Source organism: Antechinus flavipes, chromosome 1 (genome assembly GCF_016432865.1).
Source record: "Antechinus flavipes isolate AdamAnt ecotype Samford, QLD, Australia chromosome 1, AdamAnt_v2, whole genome shotgun sequence".
Lineage (NCBI taxonomy): Eukaryota > Metazoa > Chordata > Mammalia > Dasyuromorphia > Dasyuridae > Antechinus > Antechinus flavipes.
The window spans coordinates 679,972,713-679,995,423 of NC_067398.1; the positions used below are offsets into that span (position 1 = coordinate 679,972,713).

General features: G+C 39.2%; 1 protein-coding gene across 4 annotated transcripts in view; it reads right to left on the bottom strand.

Annotated features, from left to right (window-relative positions):
- EVI5L (ecotropic viral integration site 5 like) overlaps positions 1–22,711 on the bottom strand; it is a 66,220-nt gene that overhangs the window by 27,443 nt on the left and 16,066 nt on the right. For all 4 annotated transcript variants that reach the window (XM_051972496.1, XM_051972495.1, XM_051972498.1 and 1 more), the window contains exons 5-12: positions 13,580–13,804; positions 13,331–13,405; positions 12,466–12,591; positions 10,392–10,535; positions 9,970–10,059; positions 8,221–8,318; positions 8,045–8,105; positions 295–348 (exon numbers count right to left, since the gene is read on the bottom strand). In XM_051972496.1, the coding sequence (XP_051828456.1) occupies positions 295–348; positions 8,045–8,105; positions 8,221–8,318; positions 9,970–10,059; positions 10,392–10,535; positions 12,466–12,591; positions 13,331–13,405; positions 13,580–13,804 (873 nt within the window). The remainder of the gene's footprint in view (positions 1–294; positions 349–8,044; positions 8,106–8,220; positions 8,319–9,969; positions 10,060–10,391; positions 10,536–12,465; positions 12,592–13,330; positions 13,406–13,579; positions 13,805–22,711) is intronic.

Consider the following 22,711-nt stretch of genomic DNA (forward strand, 5'->3'; position numbering starts at 1 on the left):
GAAGTGCTGCCCACAGGACATGGTTACTCAGACCCTAGGCCTTGGTCTTGCAGGATGAATGACAATATTCAGTTCAGGTTAATAATTGTCCACTCCACCACAAAGGTGGTCTCTGCAATGCAATAATAAAAGGAAATGGGATTCTCCAGGAATGGAACTGGCAATCAGCCTCCAGACAGTTCAGAATGGGGGGGGGGGGTCCAGGTAAGTTAGGATGCCCAGGTGAAGCATTCGGGGACTGGGGTCCCTCTGGAAAAGAGAATGCTCCTAGAAGCAGATAGGGATGCCCCTCACCTTCTCTAGTGTTTCAATCCGCTGCTTCAGGAGCCGGTTCTCTGTCCGTAGCCTCTATACACCAAGAGAGGAATAAAAGAGAACATGTTAGAGTGGATCCCTTCTCTCAATCTACCTTAATTTCCCTGTGGTTAATTTCAGTCATCATCTAATCTTCTTGTCCTGAATTCTGCATCTCCTTTTAAGTGCCTGACCTTAGATTTCATCCAAAGATAATACTGGTCTAGTCCAGGATTTCTCAACCTTTCTGTGTGTCCTGGACCCCTTTAGCAGCCTGATTGGAGAAGCCTTTGGACTGCTCCTCAGAATGTTTTTAAATGAACAAAATTAAATATATAAGCTTATAAAGGAAACTAATTATATGGAAATACATTTATTAAAAGTTTTGGTTCCCCCCCCCCCCACTTCTAAATAGGCTCTTGGACTTCAGATAAAGAAATCCTATATAACTTTAAAATATATAATTAAATATAATTATTATAAATAAATATAGTTAAAATGGCTAAGATTTTTTTTTTCTGAAAAAAACTTTCATTCAGGTTTAGTTTAGTTCAGAGATCAGTCAAAAGAACACTCTTCATCTTTGTTATTCATATAAGCTGTCACCTGATACTTAAACTGTATGCCCTCCTCTTCCTTCAAGGCTCCTATGTCACCTGCTCTATGACACTGTTGCTGATTTCCTCAGTTCTCAGTCTCTCTCACTCCTCATTTTTCCTTGTGTATTTATCTGATACATGTTATAGTCTTCCAGAAGAATGTAAGAGCAGTTACTTTTAGGCAAATGACTCTATCCACTCCCTTGGATCTCCAGGGATTACAATTAGTAATTGTAGACTGAATTTTTATTTTTACACTAAAAGTCACAAAACTGACCCTTTCCTCGCTCTTTCTGGGATAGATGTCAAGTAGTTAATTGTACAATTAGGAGAATTTTAGAACTAAAAGGACTCTAAAGCCCCTTAGCTCAAAACTAGACCTCTTGACTCATCCTATTGCATTCTGCATTATACCAATCTAGAGCCTTGAATCACAGATCCTTGTTCGTAGGTGTTCTAGTCCCACTAGTGTCCTTTCCATCCCCATTGGGAGGAGCCTAATGGAATAGAAAGAGCACCTTCTTCTTGAACTATCTGCCAACCACAAACTTTTCTTTTTTTAAAGTCACAAAAAAATTTGTTTATGCCAAAGTTGACAGACTTGTCTTCAAAGGAAATCTAACAAATTAGAAATAGTTTGGGAGGGCTATATATATTGAAAATTTGGGGACTTAGCTAGTAGGCTAACAATCTACAAGTACAACACTTCTGTGGTCTACTCAGAGTCTCATCATTTCAGAGGCACACGAAGAACTTAGAAAAAGAGTCAGACCAACCTCAAGGATAAAAAAGGATGGGATATAAGACAAAAGAACTGAATTATTATCAATTCACAACCTTGTATCCTAATAGAAAGCTACATTGGCATTGATAAACCCAAACTAGGAATAATAAAATGTCATTTCTACTTGGTATGAAAATATATACCCACATCTACATATTAGTAAATATACTTTCCCATTCTCACTTTGCTCACTGAGATAAATATGTATTTACTATATAGATAGGGGTGGCAGGACTTAACTTGAAAAGGGTTGCAGATAGGATTAAAAGACTATCATCTATAATCCCCAAACAGTGTCCTCCCTCAGTAGGTTTATAATCCAGCGCAAGTCCTACTTGTGGACCTTTATCACAACAAGAGAGCTTCAAAGGAGAAAGGAAGTCACAAGTTGGGAAGGTAAGAGAGGGAAAGGAGTCTGATCCTTCCTTTGCACTTAAGAGATAAAAGCAAAAGGGTATAATGGTAGACAGTAGATCTGGGATCAGTAATCCTGGCTTAATCTTTTACTGGCCAGGTGATTTTGAGCAAGTGACTTTTACTTCCATTCCTCAGTTTTCTCATCTGTAAAAGGGAGAATAATAAATATATCTATCAGTTTGTTACACTTCTGAAGCACTTTCATACATACATGCTCTCATTTGAGCCTCAAGTATGCTTAAATTAGGTAAGGCAGGCCTCATCTCCATTTTACAGATGAGGAAAACTAAGGCTCATCTACAATAAATGATTTGATCAAAGATGTGACTATTGAATACAAGGACACACACTATGTAAATCAGTTTTTTGTATTCCTAGTTCAGAGATTTTTCTTTTTAACTACCTATACTCCAAGGATTTTTATGTGGGCTAGAAAAGATAACATATATAATAGTGATTTTTAAAAGAATTTAAAAAGTACTTTATAAATTCAAGTTATTACTATTGGTGATGGAATTGGAGTAGCTTTGTAATATATAAATGAATGTGTGTAAAGATTCTTACAAGGTACTAAGACAGTGGAATTGATAGAGACAATAATTATCTAATTTAGCATGGTACTTAACAGTTCTCTCGTTCACTAATATGAATATATACATTACACAAAATGATGCATATATTTTCTTCCTTTTGGTAGAGAGGGACCATAAATGCAGAATGACATTTATGGACAGATTCAGTTACTATGTTAGTCAGTTCTGTTGTAAGAAGTTGATGTTTGTGGCTCTTGTTACCAGAGAGAACTGTGTGAAAGGAGACAGAGAAAAGAGGGTTAAATGATTTGTTCAGGGACACAAAGCTAATGTGTGAGGCCAGATTTGCACTCAGGAAAATAAGTTTTACTGACTTCAGATTTGGCACCTGCTCCACTTCCACTCTTCCAATATCCTTTGCTTCAATTCAATTATGAATTATCAGGAGAAAGTGGAGAAGCTAACAGCTCAAACCAAGAACAATCAGAAAATTCTTAACGTGATACCATCATTTAACATTCTATTGACAATTCTGTACAGTTTTGGATCCATACCTGAAGTCTATAAGATTATTAACAATTGTTAGTTAATTGTTGTTAGCCATCTACAAGAACTTTTCATTCTTAAAACCTATAAAAGTAAAAACTATCTTATCTTCCTTTTTATCCTCCTTACATCCTGTTCCTCTTATTTCTACTTTTCTCCTGCTATCTGTCTACTAGTTATCTTCCATCCCCCAACCATGGGTCAGATGAATCCCTTGTAGAGAATTCAGATAATCAATCAAATGATGATGATCAAAAATGGGTCCATGACCTAGGCATAAAGAACGAGGTTATAAATAAATTAGAGGAACATAGGATAGTTTATCTCTCAGACTTGTGGAGGAGAAAGAAATTTGTGACCAAAGATGAACTAGAGACCATTACCAATCACAAAATAGAAAATTTTGATTATATCAAATTAAAAAGCCTTTGTACAAACAGAAAGAATGCAAACAAGATTAGTAGGGAAGTAACAAACTGGGAAAACATCTTTACAATTAAAGGTTCTGATAAAGGCCTCATTTCCAAAATATATAGAGAACTGACTCAAATTTATAAAAAATCAAGCCATTCTCCAATTGATAAATGGTCAAAGGATATGAACAGACAATTTTCAGATGAAGAAATTGAAACTATTACCACTCACATGAAAGAGTGTTCCAAATCACTATTGATCAGAGAAATGCAAATTAAGACAACTCTGAGATATCACTACACACCTGTCAGATTGGCTAAGATGACAGGAAAAAATAATGATGAATGTTGGAGGGGATGCAGGAAAACGGGGACACTGATGCATTGTTGGTGGAGTTGTGAACGAATCCAGCCATTCTGGAGAGCGATCTGGAATTATGCCCAAAAAGTTATCAAACTGTGCATACCCTTTGATCCAGCAGTGTTTCTATTGGGCTTATACCCCAAAGAGATACTAAAAAAGGGAAAGGGACCTGTATGTGCCAAAATGTTTGTGGCAGCCCTGTTTGTAGTGGCTAGAAACTGGAAAATGAATGGATGCCCATCAATTGGAGAATGGCTGGGTAAATTGTGGTATATGAATGTTATGGAATATTATTGCTCTGTAAGGAATGACCAGCAGGATGAATACAGAGAGGCTTGGAGAGACCTACATGGACTGATGCTAAGTGAGATGAGCAGAACCAGGAGATCATTATACACTTCGACAACGATATTGTATGAGGATGTATTCTGATGGAAGTGGATTTCTCTGACAAAGAGACTTAACTGAGTTTCATTGGAGAAATGATGGACAGAAACAGCTACACCCAAAGAAGGAATACCGGGAAATGAATGTGAACTATTTGCATTTTTGATTTTCTTCCCGAGTTATTTTTACCTTCTGAATCCAATTCTCCCTGTGCAACAAGAGAACTGTTTGGTTCTGCAAATATGTATTGTATCTAGGATATACTGCAACATGTTTAGCATATATAGGACTGCTTGCCATCCTGGGGGGGGGGGGGAGGAGGAGGGAGGGGAAAAAACGAAACATAAGTGATTGCAAGGGATAATGTCGTGTAGAAATTATCCTGGCATGGATTCTGTCAATGCGAAGTTATTATTAAATAAAATAAAATTTATTAAAAAAAAAAAAATGATGATGATCATTTAGAGGTATCTAGGAGGCCACAGTGGACAAAAAGCTGGGCCTAATGTCAAAATAGATCTGATTTCAAATCTGCCTCAAGGAATTATTGCTAAGTCTTAGCTAGTCACTTTATCTCTGCTGACTGTTTCTTCAACTCTAAAAGGGAGCGATAATAGTACTTCTGGGCTCATTATGAGAACCAGATTATAAAATAGTCCTTTCCTTCTCTAAAATATAATGTTCTCTGTGAGTTTCAATTCAATGTAATCACCCCAAATGCAGCCAGGAGTTAAAGTCAAAATCCTTTATTGCCTCCTTCCTTGGGCCCGGTTAGCTTTCTTAGAGGCCTATCTCTCTCCTTGGTTCCAAGAGCTCCTGCCACTAATCCTCTGCTTCTACCAGCTTCAGCTTCCAGCCAGCACAAAGATGGAAGATGGAATGAATCTGTCTTCGCTTCCGCGAGTGGGCTTTTGTTCTAGTGGGTTTGTCCTTATATATGCTCTCTTAAAGGTGTGAATCTTGTGGAACTCTACTAAGTACTAAGTACATTAGTGAACCAGAGAACTGTTAAGTACCATGCTAAATTAGATAATTATTGTCTCTATCAATTCCACTGCCTTAGTACCTTGTAAGAATCTTAACATCTCCCACTTTCTTTTGAAATGTGTAAATAAATCAATGTATAAACCTCGAGAATATATATATATATATATATATATATATATAGTATACATTTATGTGTGTAAATGTCTATGTATATGCATATACACATATGTGTCTATCTACCTATTATAGCTGGTAAAAATCACGCACACCTTCCTTGGCAGCTACAAAGCTAGGATTTAAATCTGTAGTGTCTAAAGGGACATCTACTTAGAAAGTAGGTTCTAAGACCTGTCTCTACTTTGCTAGAAAAAAAGTGGTTTGAGGAGAGAAAGTGAGAGGGCCTTAAATGTCTGCAACTGATGAAGGGTATTGTTGAGAAGTTGTTTTACAAACAGCTGACTAAGTGAGTAAACCAGAGAAGTTTTGCTTCCATTACAAACATTTTCTCAGGTGAAAACTTGGTTTTGATTCTCAGTCTTAAAAATCATTCCTTTTTCATTATTTCGTTATATGCCTTCATAATTTTTGATCCCTGTGTACCTTTTCATAGATGGAAGACACTGTAAGAACATCTCCATTGTGTTTTCTTAGCCTCGGCTTTTGCTCCAGGCAGAGGAAAGGGCTTGTTTTGAAAGCTACAACTGGGCAGTTGGTCAAATATGACTTAGCAAAACATCATGTAAAAAAGATTATTATATGAAGAAAAAACAATTAACAATTATATAATACTTTAGAGTTTACAAAGTGCTCTCATAAAATCCTTCCAAGAAATTGGTCAAGGAAGTTGTAAAGTAGCCTCCATTTTATAGATGTGAAATCTAAGGCTCAGGGAGATAACTCTGTGACCATTCTCCTTTCCCTAATGCTTACTCCTTCCCAAATGTGAAGGATGGTGTGAATGAGGGCTGAGTTGTATCATTTTGAAAAGGCTCAAACAATCCATCTACCTGTCGTAAAGCAGAGTTTATTCCACCATTCCAAATAATACAGAGTCCTACTATGATCTCAGAAGATTTCAAAGCCTCCCTTCGTCACCAATTCTTGCTAGTGGTTAAAATGACCTTTCTGCTTCAGTTTAGACCTATGTCCTGTTCACAAAATCCCAGAGGTGAAAGAGACCTCAAAGGTCATTTCACCTATTCTCTTAACCTAACATTATTGAAATACAGTATACTTCAGTCATGTTGGATTTTTCATGACCTCATGTGGGAGTTTTTTTTTTTTTTTTTTCTTTTTCTTTCTGTCATCTTTTTGTTTTCTGGACAGAGATGCTGGAGTGGTTTGCCATTTCCTTCTAAAGCTCATTTAATAGATGAGGAAACTGAGGCAGGCAGGGCTAAGTGACCTGCCCAGGGTCCCACAGCTTAGAAGGGTCTGAGGTCAGCTTTGAATCTGGTCTTCCTGACCGCAGGGCTCTACCCTTAGCCCAGAAGGAAACTCCTTCCTCCAGGTCACCAGGCCCATCTTTGGCCCCTTTTTGTATCTCCTGCACTGTGTTGGCACATGGGCTCTTAATAGAGAATAAAGAAATGAAAGGAGAAGCCGCAGCACAGAGATCTGGGTTCAGCCCTGTTCTGGCCATTTACAAGCAGAGAAGCCTTAGGCAGTCACTGCTTTTCCCAGACTCCTTGAATCCCAGCTGGGTGGGCTCCTTGCCCATCTCAAGGCCAGCCAAGCCAGCCGAGCTGTTTCTCCCTGGGGTCCTCAGTTTCCCCTTTTCCCAACAGGGAGGCCACCTCATGACCTCCTACTTGAGGTGTGGTAAGAGGCTCAAGAAGAGAACACTGAGAGACATCCTGCGAGAGCCCTACAGTGCAGCCTCCTGCTCTGACTGGCCCACTAGTGGAAGCCCCAGGGAGCAGGGCGTTGTGACCAGCGGCTCTGACCCAGATTTGGAGGACACTGGCATGTCTCTGTGGCAAAGCCTCTGGGTTAGCAGTCTCTCCTCCAGGGCCAGCGGGTTTCCTGATCTAAGCCCAGCCTGTCTCTTGGTGACTTTCTTCCACCAATCCTTGGCTTGCACTCTGGAGCCAAGCAGAACCCATCCAAAACCATCTTGCATGTGAAAGCTCTTCAGCAACATGAAAATAACTGCCCCATTTCCCTCCTGACCTCTACACTCATTCTGTCCCTTCAGATGACTTTGGCAGGGGCTACACTCTAGGCTATTCCTTGGCATTAGCTGGACCTCCCTCTGGAGAGACTCCTTGCAATGGGGGCCGGCGTCTCCCCTGCTCGGGATTCGTGCTTTATCTCCCTTTCCCTGCCTTCGCCGATCTCCCCTCCCTATAGAAGAGGCCTGCTAGGGCTCTGCTTAAGCCCCACTGGGCTCCAGAGACTTCTGACCCTGAAGTATGCTGGCGGTTCTCATCTGGGTGCGACTGCTAAGCCATGGTCTACGCAAGATACTGACACATCACCAAGAGGAAGGATGGCGAGCGAGCTCAGGTAGTGCCAGAAATATTTCTAACTCTGGGCACTCTTTTCTCTCCTCCAAAGGTGTGTTAATCACATGACTGTGCTTGATCCCCAGAACAACGAAGAATCAATGCAGTGGGGGGGGGGGGGGGGAAGGGGAGGGAGGGAAAGGGAGGAACACACTGCTAGAAAAGGCTCTAATTTGGGGTGAAAAGAAATAATCCTAGGGGTTAAGAACTTACTTTGATCTCTATTTGCTCTTCCATCTCTTTGTTTTTGATGGCAGCATATTCCTTCTCCAACCTATAATGAAGGGCAACTCTAGTTCAGTTCTAGTCAAGTGGCACCTCATTTCTTTCTGAGAAGCTCCTGGCCCACCCCAACTGTTCCCCAAGGATTGAGAGTCCCACACACTGACCTTTTCATCTTCTTGGGATTGTACTTGACCTGGTAGGCCTTGAGAATCAGCTTGTCAGGACAGCTATCAAACTGATGGGGTATCACCTTTTGGAAGTACTGTGGAGACACACCCAGTCACAGCTACCCCTCCCACCATGGAACCCTTCAGGATCCCTTTTGAGTCACCAGTCACCCCACAATTCCTATCAATGCCTCCTGTTTCCCTAGAGCAAGGGGTCTGCAATTTCAGCCTTTGGGCAGCTAAGAATAGCTTTTACATTTTTTTAAACACAATAAAATTTTATTATAAACAAAAAAGTCATTCTTTACTTGCTGGGACCACACAAAAACAAGTCACTACTCTAGAGGATTAATGGCAGATAGCATCCTAATACTCCCCCTTTCCAGTTCCCCACATCTAAGGTGATCACTCTATCTAGTATTACCTGGATCAGGGCTCTGATTTAAGACACAATACAGATGAATCTTTCCTTCAAGAGATCAAGATCCATAAAGAACCCAAACAAATGATTGTCTAAGTTTGACAGGGAAAACAAATATAGGAGAAAGAATAAGGCTAGTCAGATTATTCAAGCTTTCTCTCAAGCTTTCTTCAAATCCTAGGCCAAAATGTCCAAAATTTCATTAGGAGGACAAAGCAAAAGGTATGTGGGGAGGTGGGGGGGTGGGGGGGAGGAGGATGTAGGTGGATTGAGGAAAAAGGTTTTCACAGAGACAAAAAGAAAGGCAAGAAGATAAGGCAAAAGGCTGGAGGTACCAAAGGATGGTATTGGACATTTGGAATATACTATAGGCGCTCAAATGTCTAATTCAATTGAAGTGAAATTAAGTGAAGTAGAAATTTGAGATAGCACAGCCTTTGAAAAAAGCCTTGAAGCAAAGAGGGAGGAACCTCATTTTAAAGAGGGCTAGAATAAGGTGGGATTTGAGAAGGGGAAGCTTCCTCCCTCAGAGTCATCTAGTCAACTTTGAGAAGTTAGGGCACTGAAACCAAGAATCTTGGGGCCCCATGCAGCCCCCAACAAAGGGGTTAAATGTTAGAAATAGCCCAGCACAGCTTAGGGTAGGCTGGCAACAGGAGGTGTTGGGGGAGGGGATTCAAGGAGATTGGCTCCTGCTTTTCCACCACAAGCTGGCCTCTCTGGAGGAATACAACGGATCCCCCTGTGTCTGTGGACACAACTGCTGCCTTTGTGTATTCTTCCCTGAAACACCAGCTGGGAAACATTGTGGGGGAAGGGGGAATGAGAGGTGGAAAATCACCCTCTTCCCCCAATAAAACTGTCCCAGGATTGTTTATTCTCTTCCTCCTGGATCTGACCTATTGGCTAGGCCATCCCAGACAGAAACCATGCCCAATACCATGTCTATTTGATTATTCTAATTTATCGTAAAGCACATTCTGCAGCATGTGGCTTAAGGGAACCCAAGCTGGAGGCAGAAGACAGAACAATGTGTTCAACCCTCCTTTTCTATGCCCTCTGCATTCCCTTCTTGCCTTGTATGCCAAGAATGGTCTGACTAGCAAATTCACTTTCTCTTGCTCCTCCTTCAGATCCTTGTTCCTACCTCTGTCAAGAAGGCCTCTGAAGCCTTCAGATTCCTAGTTATATAAAAAAAGGGGGGGAAGTGGGAAGCTTATGGATGATCCCAAGCCAGGTTCCTGCCTCATTTTAATAAATTTCTTAGGTATAAAATGTGTATCTCATCTACAGAAGGCTCATAATCTTTCCCTCCTCCCACTCACTTGTGACATGCCCTCCATGTCCAACTGCATCAGCTCCATCTGGTTCACCTGAAGCAGGGCCAGACCCACCCGGAACACAATTTCCAGTCCCTGCAATGGGAAAAAGTTGCCTGTTTTTACAATGAAGACAAGAGATGAAGGATCCACCTATTTCTCACCTCTCAATCCTAAATCTCTGCTATATTTGAAATGTCAACTAGGTGGAAGCAAGAAGGGGGTGGGGAAAAAGATGGTTCTAAGTTGGAAGAAGACAAGAAAAAGGAGTCAAAGATGGCAAAGTATATCAAAGTTAAAGAAACCCAAGGCAAAAAGAGAAAATCGTGAATTAGTTAGCAAAGAAATTAAGCAAACCGGGCTGTTATTTTAGGGCCTACTAACACTGATCTCCCTCTCACCCACTCCCACTGAACCTTAGCCCTCACCTCGTACATAAAGATGTCGAAGACTCGGGTGGCAATTGGCAAAGGAAAGGTTGTGAGGAAGAGTGTGAGGAACCAGGATGAGGCATACATGGAAGTATGGAAGCTCTGAGATCGAAAGTGAATGTTCAAGTCTGGAAGCTGCTCCTGCCAGAAAATAAAGAAGACACAGTGTTTCCCCAAGACAGAACTCTAATACAACCTACCCTGGCTCCAAATAGAGCTCAACCATTAGCTTTGGTGAAAATGTGTTTTAGCTATCTTCCCCACAGAGGAAAGCTCATGTTCTAGTTAGTATCCAATTTCCTTAGGCTTCTCCATCAGTTCTTATTCTTTCTACCTAAAATCCTTTGGGAATCTCAATTTCATGTACCTTTTCCTGATGTTTTATGTTTAAATTTCCCCTTGTCTTCCCACGATCTTTGCTCCCTTCCCTTTACATGATATATGTGGGTCCTGTTGTCCCATCCCTTCCCTTAATCGTAGATTTTCAGGAAATTAGATGCTAAAGAAGGAAAACTAAGGCATGGAGTAAGGCATGTAGAAATTGTATGGGTCCTCCAGGGTAGTTATGATGGAGCTGGAAATAGAATCAGTTGAGTGCTCCAATCATCTGTCCCTTCTGTCCTCCCCACTTGCCTCCTTTTCCCTTTCTCCCCTCTCCCCCCAGCCACCTTTGCAGAAGGTGGCTTCTTCCAGAACTCAAAGCTTTCTGACTCTTGGATTAACACCAGATTATACATTCAGCTTAGAACTTCTTAGCTAACTGACCTAAAAATCATGACATTCCTGAGAAAGAATAAAGTAATTTTTTATCAAGAGAAGAAAATGGAAATCAACTTCAAAGGTCAGATATAACTGGACCATCAGAAATCTCAGGCTCTGGGGTGTTCAGATACCTGGAACAACAGAATCTTTCTATTTTCTCAGGAGCAGCTCTAACGCTAGTCCTTGGAAGGGTAAGAGTAAGAGAGATTATGCTAAGGCCTTCCCTTCTCTTTGTCACTTTATTCTTCTCAGTTCTATGGAATCTAATAGGCCCCTCCACCTGCATCTGGTTTCCTGAATGAGCCAACTTACACAGCTCTGTCTAACAGCCATAAGCAGTGTGGGGGCTGCTATTTATAAATAAAGACGTCTGCCAGCTTGCCTTTAATAAGCAGAGGCGGGTAGACATTTTTCCCTGTTACACATAGAAATAGAATGGAAGCAGGGAATGAGGACCATCTGAGGTCTGGGCCAGTATCTCCCTCTCTCTCTTTCACTGGTTTTTTGTTTCTTTCTCTCTCCTCACATTTTTTAACCTTGTTTTCTAAAGATACACAATAAAGAAACATCACTAGACATTTCCTCAATCAACTTCCCTTTCAAAAAGACTTTGGAAATCAGGGTTGGGCAAAGTTAGAATCCCTCCTAAAAGAGCAAGAAGAAAAAGATCAAAGCAATAGAGAGGGGTATACTTCTTAGTAAGGGACCGCCTCAAAGTAACTTACTTCAGAAAAGCTGTTTTTTACAGTATATTGCCAAGAAAAGGAGATAATATTAAGGATGTAGAAAAAACTGGTTCTGAACACCAAACCTTATCATAGGTTTAGGATAACATTTCTCAGTAAAAGAAATGAATTTTTGCCATCAAAGGGGCTGAAGCATTGTTTTTCTTGCAACTTGACAGAAAGAGGAATAGAGGAGGAAAAGGGAGACAGAACAGAGAAAGTGTAGTTAAGTCATAAGTAAGGTTTCTTTTTATGATGAAGCCAGGCCACACAATCTGACATGGATAAGTTAGAATTTCAAGTACTTCTTCTTCATACTAAATTCTGTTGTCTTAAAGAACTTCCAGAAACAAGGACAGGAAGTCCTAAGAGCCAGGAAAGCAGAGGAAGCTTCAGTTCCTCCTGGATTTTCATCAGCCTGACTCTCAGATCTGGCTCTTCTTCATGGGATACCAAGGTAGATTGTTCTTGAGTTGGTGAAGGATTCAACTAAAAGAGCTCGAGATAACCATCCAAACATCAGAATCAGGGATTTGACCTTTAGCAAAAAGATAAATCACCTCAGCTTATACCCCAGACCTTACCTGTAGCATGTACTCAAATTGGTATATACAGAGCCCCAGCTCAGCCATGCTGGGCTTAAAAAGTTCCCGTAGACGATATTCCTGCATCAATCGCACAAATACACAGAACGCCTCCTCCTCAGGCATCTGGGATAAAAAGGAGAAAGACACTGTTCAACAGGTTCCAGAAAAGATTATAGGTCTCTCATGGATAAGGACAATGTTCTATACTTCTCATAATTTGCATAGGGGAAGAGTTCTACTTGATATCCACTGACTAATCAGGATAGGTACTGAGTAACCAAAAGGGAGACATGGAACTATGACTTCCTATGTTCTTCCTTCCAAATTCCAGAGTATTTATTTTTTCCACCTTTTTCGTTCCCTGTCCTACTGCTAGCCCATCTTTCTCACCTAGAAGAGTTTCCTATGGCCCAATGGTGCTGATGCTTCCTTCAGATCCTTCCCTCAACACAGCCTCCAAAATGCCCATCCTAAGTTACCTTCAAGCCCCTGGAAGAGGATGAAGAAAGAATGATGGCTATTGGGTATTCCTGCCCTCTGTCCTTCCCCTAGATTGCACAAGTAAGAACATTCTCACACAGGGACCAGCTCAGTGCCACATTGTGTCCCAACCCACTACTGATGTGCAGCCTGTGTTTCCATCAAAGAATGTAGCCATGGTCAACTAGGGAAGCTCTGTGGGCCCACCACACCATCAGGGCTACAAGCCTTGGTGTAACACAAAGCACCCACCACTGATCCCAGGGAAGCCAAACACCTGACTTAGAAGGACCCCAGAAGTGCCCAGGGTGAGAGCCCTCAACAAGGCTCAGAGGGGAGAGCAGAGCCACCGATGCTGGGGGCGTAGGGCCAGGCCACTCACCTGCATCAGGAGCAGGCCGACGATGAAGGCGCTGCCCTGACAGTAGCCCACCTCTCGGTCGACTAGGGAGTAAGCCTAGGAGAGAAGAGCAGAATGGTAACTCGCACTGGCCAGGTGCTCAGTGAAGGGCAGAGGTCAGCCTGGGCTCAAGAAAATCAGTACAGAAGGGAGCGAGGGACCCCGCGAGGCCTCTGGAGATTTCTGGGAAGAAAGGGTGCCCAAGGAGACAGGACAGTCAATGCCCTTTACCTTCATGACGTTGAAGAGGACTTCCTGGCCTAGACTGTCCTGCCCCTTGAAGAACTCATGCTCAGGGTAGGTCCGGGCGATGTCCCGGCGGATCAGTTTCTCACAAGGAGACGACATTTTGAGTAGTTCAGAGTACTGGTTCTTCACTGGCATGTCGGTGGCACTGCAGAGAAGCTGCCACACAATGGCACGGAAGTGGTGAGGGATGCCTTTCCGGATCAGCTCCTGGGGAGCAGAGGACCCAAGGTGATGGGACAGGCCGCCAAGGGACCTCTTTCGGGTTAGCAGGGAAAAGGCACTTCAGGCTCAGAAGCTCAGGTTGGAAACAGTGGGGTATGGAGGGGAAAAACCTCAAATAGGCAAAAAGTCATTCTGGGTGAGGGTCCCCGCTAACTTTTCCCTGCTCCACTTAACACCGCAGATCGCAATGCCGGATTTTTTTCTTCTGGACTGCACAGCAACCTCATCACGGTGGGGGGCTTTTGTAAGGCCCTTCTTCCATTCCTACAAGGCAGCACTTTCTCCACAGTGCCTATCACAAAGCAGATCCTTAATCAGGAGGGACTGAGTGTCCTGGGATACTGAAAGGGCAGTTGCCTTGCCCAGGGTCAAAAAGCCAGCATATGGCAGAGGTGCAATGTGACTCCAGGTATCCCTGAATCTGAGGCTCATTCTCTGTTCACTAAGCCAGGCTGTTTCTCCTAAAACAAGGCTTTTTGCATGTGTGACTTCCCCATCCACAGAGTAGATTCTAAATTCTCATATTCCTCAATCAAAGCCTCTCATGATCTGACCCTAGCCTATCATTCTAGTGTTGTCTCTCACTAGAATCACAGAGTTTCAGCACCAGAAGGGCCCTCATAGGTCATCTAGCAAACCCTTATTCACGGATGAAGCCACTGTACAAGGTCATCCAACTTCTGCTCATATTACCTCCAGTGGGAAGGTGGGGCAACTCTAGTTGATGGAAAATTCTCACATTAAGCTAAAATATATATATATATATATATATTTTTTTTTTTTTGCCTTCTCCCCCACTGATCTTAAATTTGCTCACTAAACAAGTTTTCTCCTTCTTTCAGGAGAGTTCTTCAAATATATAAATACCTTTGTCAATACCTCTCCATCAAATAGTCTCTTCTAAAAGCTAGGTTCTTCGCTAGATCCTTACATAAATACAATTTTAAGCATTCTCACCTTTCTGGCTACTTTCCTTGACTTGAAAAGCTGTCACGTGGAAGAGGGATTAGGCTTGTTCTGCTTGGTCCAAGAGGACAGAACTAGGAACAATGGGTGGAAGTTACTAAATTACTGTCAAGAAAACCTTCCTAATGATCTTGGCTTTCCAGAAGTGGAATGGGCTGCCTCAGTAGCTAGTAGACTCCCCTTCAAACAGAGGCAAGTAGCCCACCTGTCTATTTTGGAAACTCTTTTGGGTATGAGTTGTATTAGATGGCCACTAGGGTCCCTCCTAACTTGGAAATTCTGATTCTAATGTTTTAGACACCATGTTTTCAGCCACTTAAATTGTGGTATTCAAAACTAAAAACAATAATTTAGAAGTGAATTATCATTTCCTTTGTTTTAGATCTTGTATTTCTATTAAGTAGCTTCAGATTGCATTAGTCTTTTGTACCTTATGCCACACTGCTGAATTTTAGATACTGAACTTGCAGTTAACTAAAAACACCCAAGTCTTTTTCACATGAAATATTCACAAATCTTGTACATGAACAGTTGATTTTGAAAAAAATACAGCACCTAAGTATAGGACTTAATTATTTCTAATGAATTTTATTTTCTTATTTGACTCACAGAATTATGATCAGGCAAGACTTTTCTGATCCACATTCTGTCAGCCCAGATATTAGGCTTTTCTTTCCTTCTTCATGTCATATGCAAATCTGGTAAGCATGCTATCTATGATTTCAACTAAGCTGCTGATAAAAATATAGACCAGAACAAGGCAGAGGGCAGAGCCTTGTGGCATACTATTAATGATATCTCGCTCCAGATTGATGTTGAATGAATATTTTTTAGCTATATAGGAGTAGTCCATGATTTCTGATTCATCCTTCCTGATTTCTCTGCAGTTGTATATACTGTTGACCATCTTTGACTTTTGGATGGATCTTCAGGATAATACTTTCTCCTGATTCTCTATTTGCCTCAGCAGTCCTTTACAATCTCTTTTTGCTAGGGATACCCCAAGGCTTTGTCCTGGGACCTCTCCTACTTTCTGTACTTTCTCAACAACCTTTTCAGCTCTTAAGAGTTTAATTATCAGTTCCATGCAGATAACTCAGATCTATATATTCAGAATAGTCCCAGTTATTTTTCTGAACTCTTACAACACAAACTGCTGATTGAACATTTCAAACTGAATACTACAGAAATACCTTTCTCCCTTTAAAAATGTTTTAAATTTTTATTTTGAACTTAACAAATCCCAAACAAAATGAGTATTTCCATAAACATAATCATGTAAACATATAATAAAAATACATAAATATAATAAAATTTATATATAATAAAATATATAAATATAATATAAATAAATATAATAAAGAGTACTCCAGGAGACTGCAGATCTCCATGATGTATAGCTTGTTTTTCTTTTAAGTATATAATTCTGTAGCTTTCAAAGCTGCCCTGTCTATGCTTACTTCTGGGTTTCCCTCTGTTCTCTGAATTAAAAAACAAAACAAAACAAAACAAACAAAAACACCATGCTTCAGTGGGTTTCTTTCTTTTTTTTTTTCCTAACCCTTCCCCTTTTTCCCTTATCCTCCCATGTTTACCTCCTACTGATAAAGAAAAATCATCGTAACAAATATGCACAGTCAGCAAAACAAATTCCTATGCTGGCTAACATCAAGATACTTATTTTATTCTGCAGCTTGAGTTCATCTTCTCTTTATCTCAGAGATGGATGACATAATTCATCCTCAGTCCTCTAGAATTATAATTCATAGCTATTTCAAACTCAACAGAACCAAAATAGAAGTAGTTGCTATTCCCACAAACTTTGTCTTCTATTGAATATCTATCATTTTTTCAGTCTCCCAGACTTACAACCGTGGCATATATCTTCAATCATCATTTTCTGTCATTTCTAATATCCAAGGAGTTGCCAAATCTTATCATTTCTGCTTTAACAGCATCTTTTAAATCCGACTCCTCTCTACTCACAATTACCTCTATGATTCAGGCCATCATTATTCTTCACGTGAATTGTTGTATGGGCCTCCTCACTCTTCCTACCTCATGGCTCTGCATTCCAATTTGTCCTCCACACAACTGACAAAATGATTTTCCTTAAATGTAGATACTATATTAAACTTAAACTCAAACTCCAGTGGCTCCTAATACAAAATTAAATATAAGTTCTTTTGAATTTTAAATCCTTTTACAAGTTGGCTCCAACTGTTCATTCTGGGATTATTATGTATTATTACTATTTCTCCTCCTATTTCTATGGTATAATCAAATTGGTCTTCTCTCTCCCTTCAAACATGGCATTCCATTTTCTATCTTTCTTCATGCCTTTGCACCCCCAAAGCCAGGAATGCAATTCTATCTTCCTGATCCCTCATAAAACTGAAGCCAATTTTAATTCCCTCAATTGCTAGTAGCCTCCCTCCCTAACTACTGTGTATTTATTTTGTATTTTTTCTCCATTATTTATATACATACATATTATCTCCTGTAATAGAATATTATTTCTTTGGAAGGATCATTTCTTTTTTTTTGCCTTTGTATTGTTGGTACCTAGCACAGTCCTTGGAACACAGTACATACTTAATAAATTCCTGTTAGTTAATTTGTCACTCTAATAATACTCTCAAAAAGTAGTAAGGTTACTCTGTTATGATTTATTCTTAGTTTTTGGTTCTTAGTACTTAGAGCTTAATGGTCATGAAACTGCTACTAAGACTCTTCTTCTCATCAGAATTGACTCAAAGAGGGAGTGACATACATATTCATATGGGTATAAATATCTATCTTATCTTGCAGCCAAGTAGGGAGGAAAAGGAATAAGAAAAGGGGAAAGGGTGACATAAGGGAGGGCATATTGGGGGAGGAGATGGTCACAAGCAAAATGCTTTTGAAGAGGGACAGGATGAAAGAAGAGAGAACAAAATAAATAAGGAGATACAGTTAGCAAAAGTAATTGTGAAAAGAATTTTGAAGGAAGTTTCTCTGATGAAGGCCTCATTTCTCAAAAATATCGGGAACTAAGTCAGATTTATTAAAAAAAAAAAAAAAAAACAAGCTCTGTTTCCCAACAGATAAATGATCAAAAGATATTAATAGTTTTCAGAACTAATCAAACTACTTAATCATATGAAAAAATGTTCTTATAACCTACTGATTGGAGAAAAGCAAATTAAGTCATTCTGAGGTACTACCTCATACTTATTAGATTGGTTAATGGGCCAGAGGAGGAAAATGACAAACGTTGGAGAGAATGTGGACGAAAATGGGACATTAATGTATTTTTGTTGGAATTGTGAACTGAGGCAGCCATTCTGTAAAGCAGTTTGAAACTATACCCTTTGACCTAAAAATACCACCACTAGATGGCATCCCAAAAGAGATTAAAAAAAAAAAAAAAAAAAAAAAAGACATGTGCATAAAAATATTTATAGCAGCTCTTTTCTCAGGGATACCCCATCATTTGGGGAATGGCTTGATAAATTGTGTGATTATGATGCAATACTATTATTCCATGGGAAATGATTAGCAGGATGCTCTCAGAAAAATTTGAAAAGTCCTCATGAGCTCATGCAGAATAAAGTTTACTGTACAGAAAATAATAGCAATGTTGTGGAATGATCACCTACAAATGATTTTGCTATTCTTAGTAATATAGTGATCCAAGACTACTCTAAAGGACTTATAATGAAAAGTGCTATCCATACCCAGAGAGAGAAATGATTCTATCTGAGTACAGATTGTGCATACTTTTTATTTTTACTTTAATTTTCTTGAGGTTTTTTTTTTTTTTTACTTTTATAGAAATGTTTTGCATAACTTCACATGTGCCTTCTGGGAAAGAAGGAAGGAAGAGAATCTGGAACTCAAAGTTTTAAAAACAAATGTTAAAAATTGTTTCACATGTAACTGGAAAAAATAAAATAGCAATTAAAAAAAAACTTTCACTAAATAACATCATGGAATTTGTCTGGTCTTGATGTTATGTTGATTCTTTTAGTTTGTGAAATCCTCTTCTCCTTTAACCTTGAAAATGGTATGGTGATGTCTTTTTTTTTTTTTTTAAATTTTACTCAACTCTAAACCTAACTTTAACTCTAACCCTAACCCAACTAAATTGCCAAATATTCAAACTCTACCGCAGAGAATGTGATTCCATTGGGCTGGCCACATTGTTTGAATGCTATATGTATTCTTGTCAAAAAGACTATTTCCTGGAGAACTCACATGGGATAAGCGCTCATAAGTGGTCAGAAAAAGTGATATAAGGACACTTTCAAATTTAAGATTTAGATTGATTGTACATCATGGGAGATGCTGGCCTTGGACAACCTATCATGATATGCCCTCATCAAAGAAAATGTTGTGCTTTATGAGCAAAGCAGAATTGAATTAGCTCAGAAGAAATACAAGATGTGCAAAGTTAAAAAAAATTTTTTTTTTTTTTACAGATGAGCAAAGTTAGAGAATCCACTCCAAATGTTCATACTTGTGTCCATTCTAAGCCCATATTGGTCTGATCAGCCATAGTCAGATCCATAGTTGCATATTTTGCCCTTCTTAAAGAGCAAAGGACAACAACCAACCAAAATAACTAAATTAAAAAAAACAAAAAACAAATGGGTAACATTTACCCATCTCTAGTCTTACAAGACTCTTCTCTTCCATTTTCCCTAAGTCCAGTTTCTTAGAGATCACAATACATAATTGATTCCTTTCTTTTTTAAACACTTGAAATAATTCTTCTTGATCTAGAGGCTTGGCCTTGTTTATAAAATCACAGATTCTCAGAACTGGAAGGGACCTCAATGGTCATCCAGCCTCACAGGAATCTGAATAAGTGCCCCCTCTGAAACATCCCCAAGCGGTCAGTCTCTGTTTGAAAACCTCCAAAGAGAATAAAACTGTTTCTTTTGAGTTTATCAGCTATTTCTCTTGTGTACAGGTAATAAATGAATTAAAAGTGATTTGTGGGGGTTAAAACCAGCAGAGAGGAGAAATCCACAATTTTCTAAAGTAGTCCATTCCTCATGTTGAATCTAAATCTGCCCTTGAGCAGCTCCTTCCTAATCCTCCAAGGAAAACAAGTCTAATTTCTTTTCCACATGACAGTTCCTCAAATACTTAAGAACCACTATCTGTGCCCTTCCCTGGCCCTACATCTGTTCCTATGCCTAGTTTCCAATCCCCTCCCCCCAGAATCCTGCTCTTGTGATTTCTAGCATTAGAATCTCTACTTGCTATCTCATGAACTTCTTACTGATCTTCCCTTGCCCTCCCCCCCCCTCCAATTCCTTTATGACCATGTTAATCTTAATCTTCTCAATCAGATGCTGATTCCTTTATAATGAAGGAGGGAATTTTAAAAATGTTAAGTAGTTTCACTTTTTTCTTATCATCCATTTATACTGTACCATCCTTTCTAAGCAGTAGGCCTACCCTTTCTCTGAGGAAAGTTTTTTTTTTTTTTAAAGGCTTATCTTATTTCAGCTTTCCTGACATAATTCTGCCATGCTTCTATGTTCTTTTGTTCCATGCCCTTTATTCCATCTTCTTCAGCACTCCAGTGTACTCCAGTGCTCTTTCCTTCCTCTCCTCCCCAACTTTCATACCTGACACCTTTTCTTCTTCAGGTTAACCATCCCCTATCAAGTTATTACAAGGATATTCCCCTTTGAATCTGAGAGAGCTATCTGGGAAGCTATATCAAACTATTTCCACCCTCATTCTCTTTAAATGACCCCTTTTCTTTCTTATTGGAAATATTAATAATCATATTCTCAGAATTTCATTCTATTCTATTCACTCTAGAATTACCTTCCCTTTTAAGAATCTCTGGTCTCCACAACATAGCTATTTTCTCCCTGATTTCTCCCTGATCTTTTTGAAATTTGCTCTCCCTTTTGAAATCTCTCTCTCTGGTCTAGTCAGACTAGAACAATGTTCTAGTACTTCTGCTTTGTGAGCAGTTTCTTCCTGGTCGTCAAAAATCAGGTTCAGAGTATAGTACTTTTTCCCTTGCCTATTGAGAAAAAAAAACTCTTAATAAGATAAATTTACCAGATGCTCTGCTTTTAGAATAATGAATCTTCTATAGAATTACAGAATTAGAAAAGGCCTTCAGAGGTCACCTAGTCCAACACTTTTCTGAATAAAAATCTTCTAACAACTTGCTGGACAAGTATTCAACCTTTGCTTTAAATCCTCATTACCTTATGAACAACCTTACTTGGTTTTTTTTTTTTTTTAAATTAAAGCTTTTTATTTTTAAAACATATACATAGATAATTTTCAGCATTCACCCTTGTAAAACCTTATGTTCTAAATTTTTTTCCCTCCCTTCTCCCCACTCCATTCCCTAGAAGGCTAGTAATCTAATATTGCTACTTGTTAGGAAGTTTTTCCTTGAATCAAATTTAAGTCTCTCTGCTACTTCTCCCCATTATTTTTAGATCCTTCTCTTTTGGGGCTGAACAGAACAAGCCAATTTACCTTCTGCAGCCTTTTGAATACTTCAAAATTGTAACCATGTCACCCTCTAAGCTATGTATCCCCAGCCCTCTCAATTGATTCTCATGTGACACAATGAGGTCTTTTACCATCCTATTTGCTTTCCTCTGGATACTCTCCAGCTTATCATGCCCTTCTTCACATGTGGTATCCAGAAGTTAACACAACACTTTACTGTAGTCCAGCCAAGGCCAACTACAGTGCAATGATGACCTCCCACACTTTGGCTTTCTTAATAAAGCCTTGTTTAGCATTAGATTTGGGATTTTTTGGTGTGTTATTGGTTGACATAATTCTTCACTCACACTGAATTTGTAATTCACTAAAGATCCCACATCTTTTTCAGATGATCTACTTTTTCATCTTGTATGTATGAAGTTGATTTTTTTTTTCAACTCTGGTGTAAGACTTTACACTCTGGCCTAATATTCTAGCTTATCAGATGTTTTGGGATCCTGACTGCTATACAATATTAGTTATCCCTCATAGAGTTCTGTTTTCTGGAAATTGGATATGCATATTAAATATGGTTTTATCCAAGTTAATGATAAGAATGTTATTTGGCACTCGGCCAAGCACAGATCCCTGTAAAATTCACTGGGACCTCCTCTCAAGTTGACATTAAACTACTAGTAACTATTTCCTGGGTCTGGCCCAAGTCAAATTCACTAATTATCTACATCATTTCATCTTCACTTGAATATAACATGACAAATTTTATCAAATGTTTTGCTAAAATCAAAACAAAGAAAATATACATAATAGCACTTTTTGTGCTAGCAAAAATGTGGAAAATTGAATGCTCATCAATTAGGGAATGAATGACTGAATGGATTGTGATATATGACAGCAATGAAAAGCTGTCATGCTATAAGAATTATGAATATGAAGAATTCAATGAAACAAAGGAATATTTGTATGAATTGATGCAGAGTGAAGTAAACCAATAAAGAGATCAATGCACACCATAATATAACAATGTAAATTAAAACAACATTAAAAGGCTGCCAGATTAATTAGATACTGATTAATTGCAATAACTGATATTGGCCTCAGAGAAAAGATGATGAAACATATCCCTCTTCTCTGGAATGATGACCATTACATATATTATAAATAAAAATTATATGTCAACTGATTTTGCTTAACAGTTTTCCTTTGTTTTGGGGGGAGGTTCAATGTGATATCGTCATATCAATCTATGTATATATGTATGTATCTATGTATATATCTATGTAATTATGTATACATATGCTTTACAAATATAAATTGTACATGTACACATGTATAAAACTATATATCCATGTATACACATACAATGTATATGCAGTATATATATATAATGTAAAATATACTATTTATAAATATATCCGACTTATAGAGATTAATTGGGTTATTTTCAGA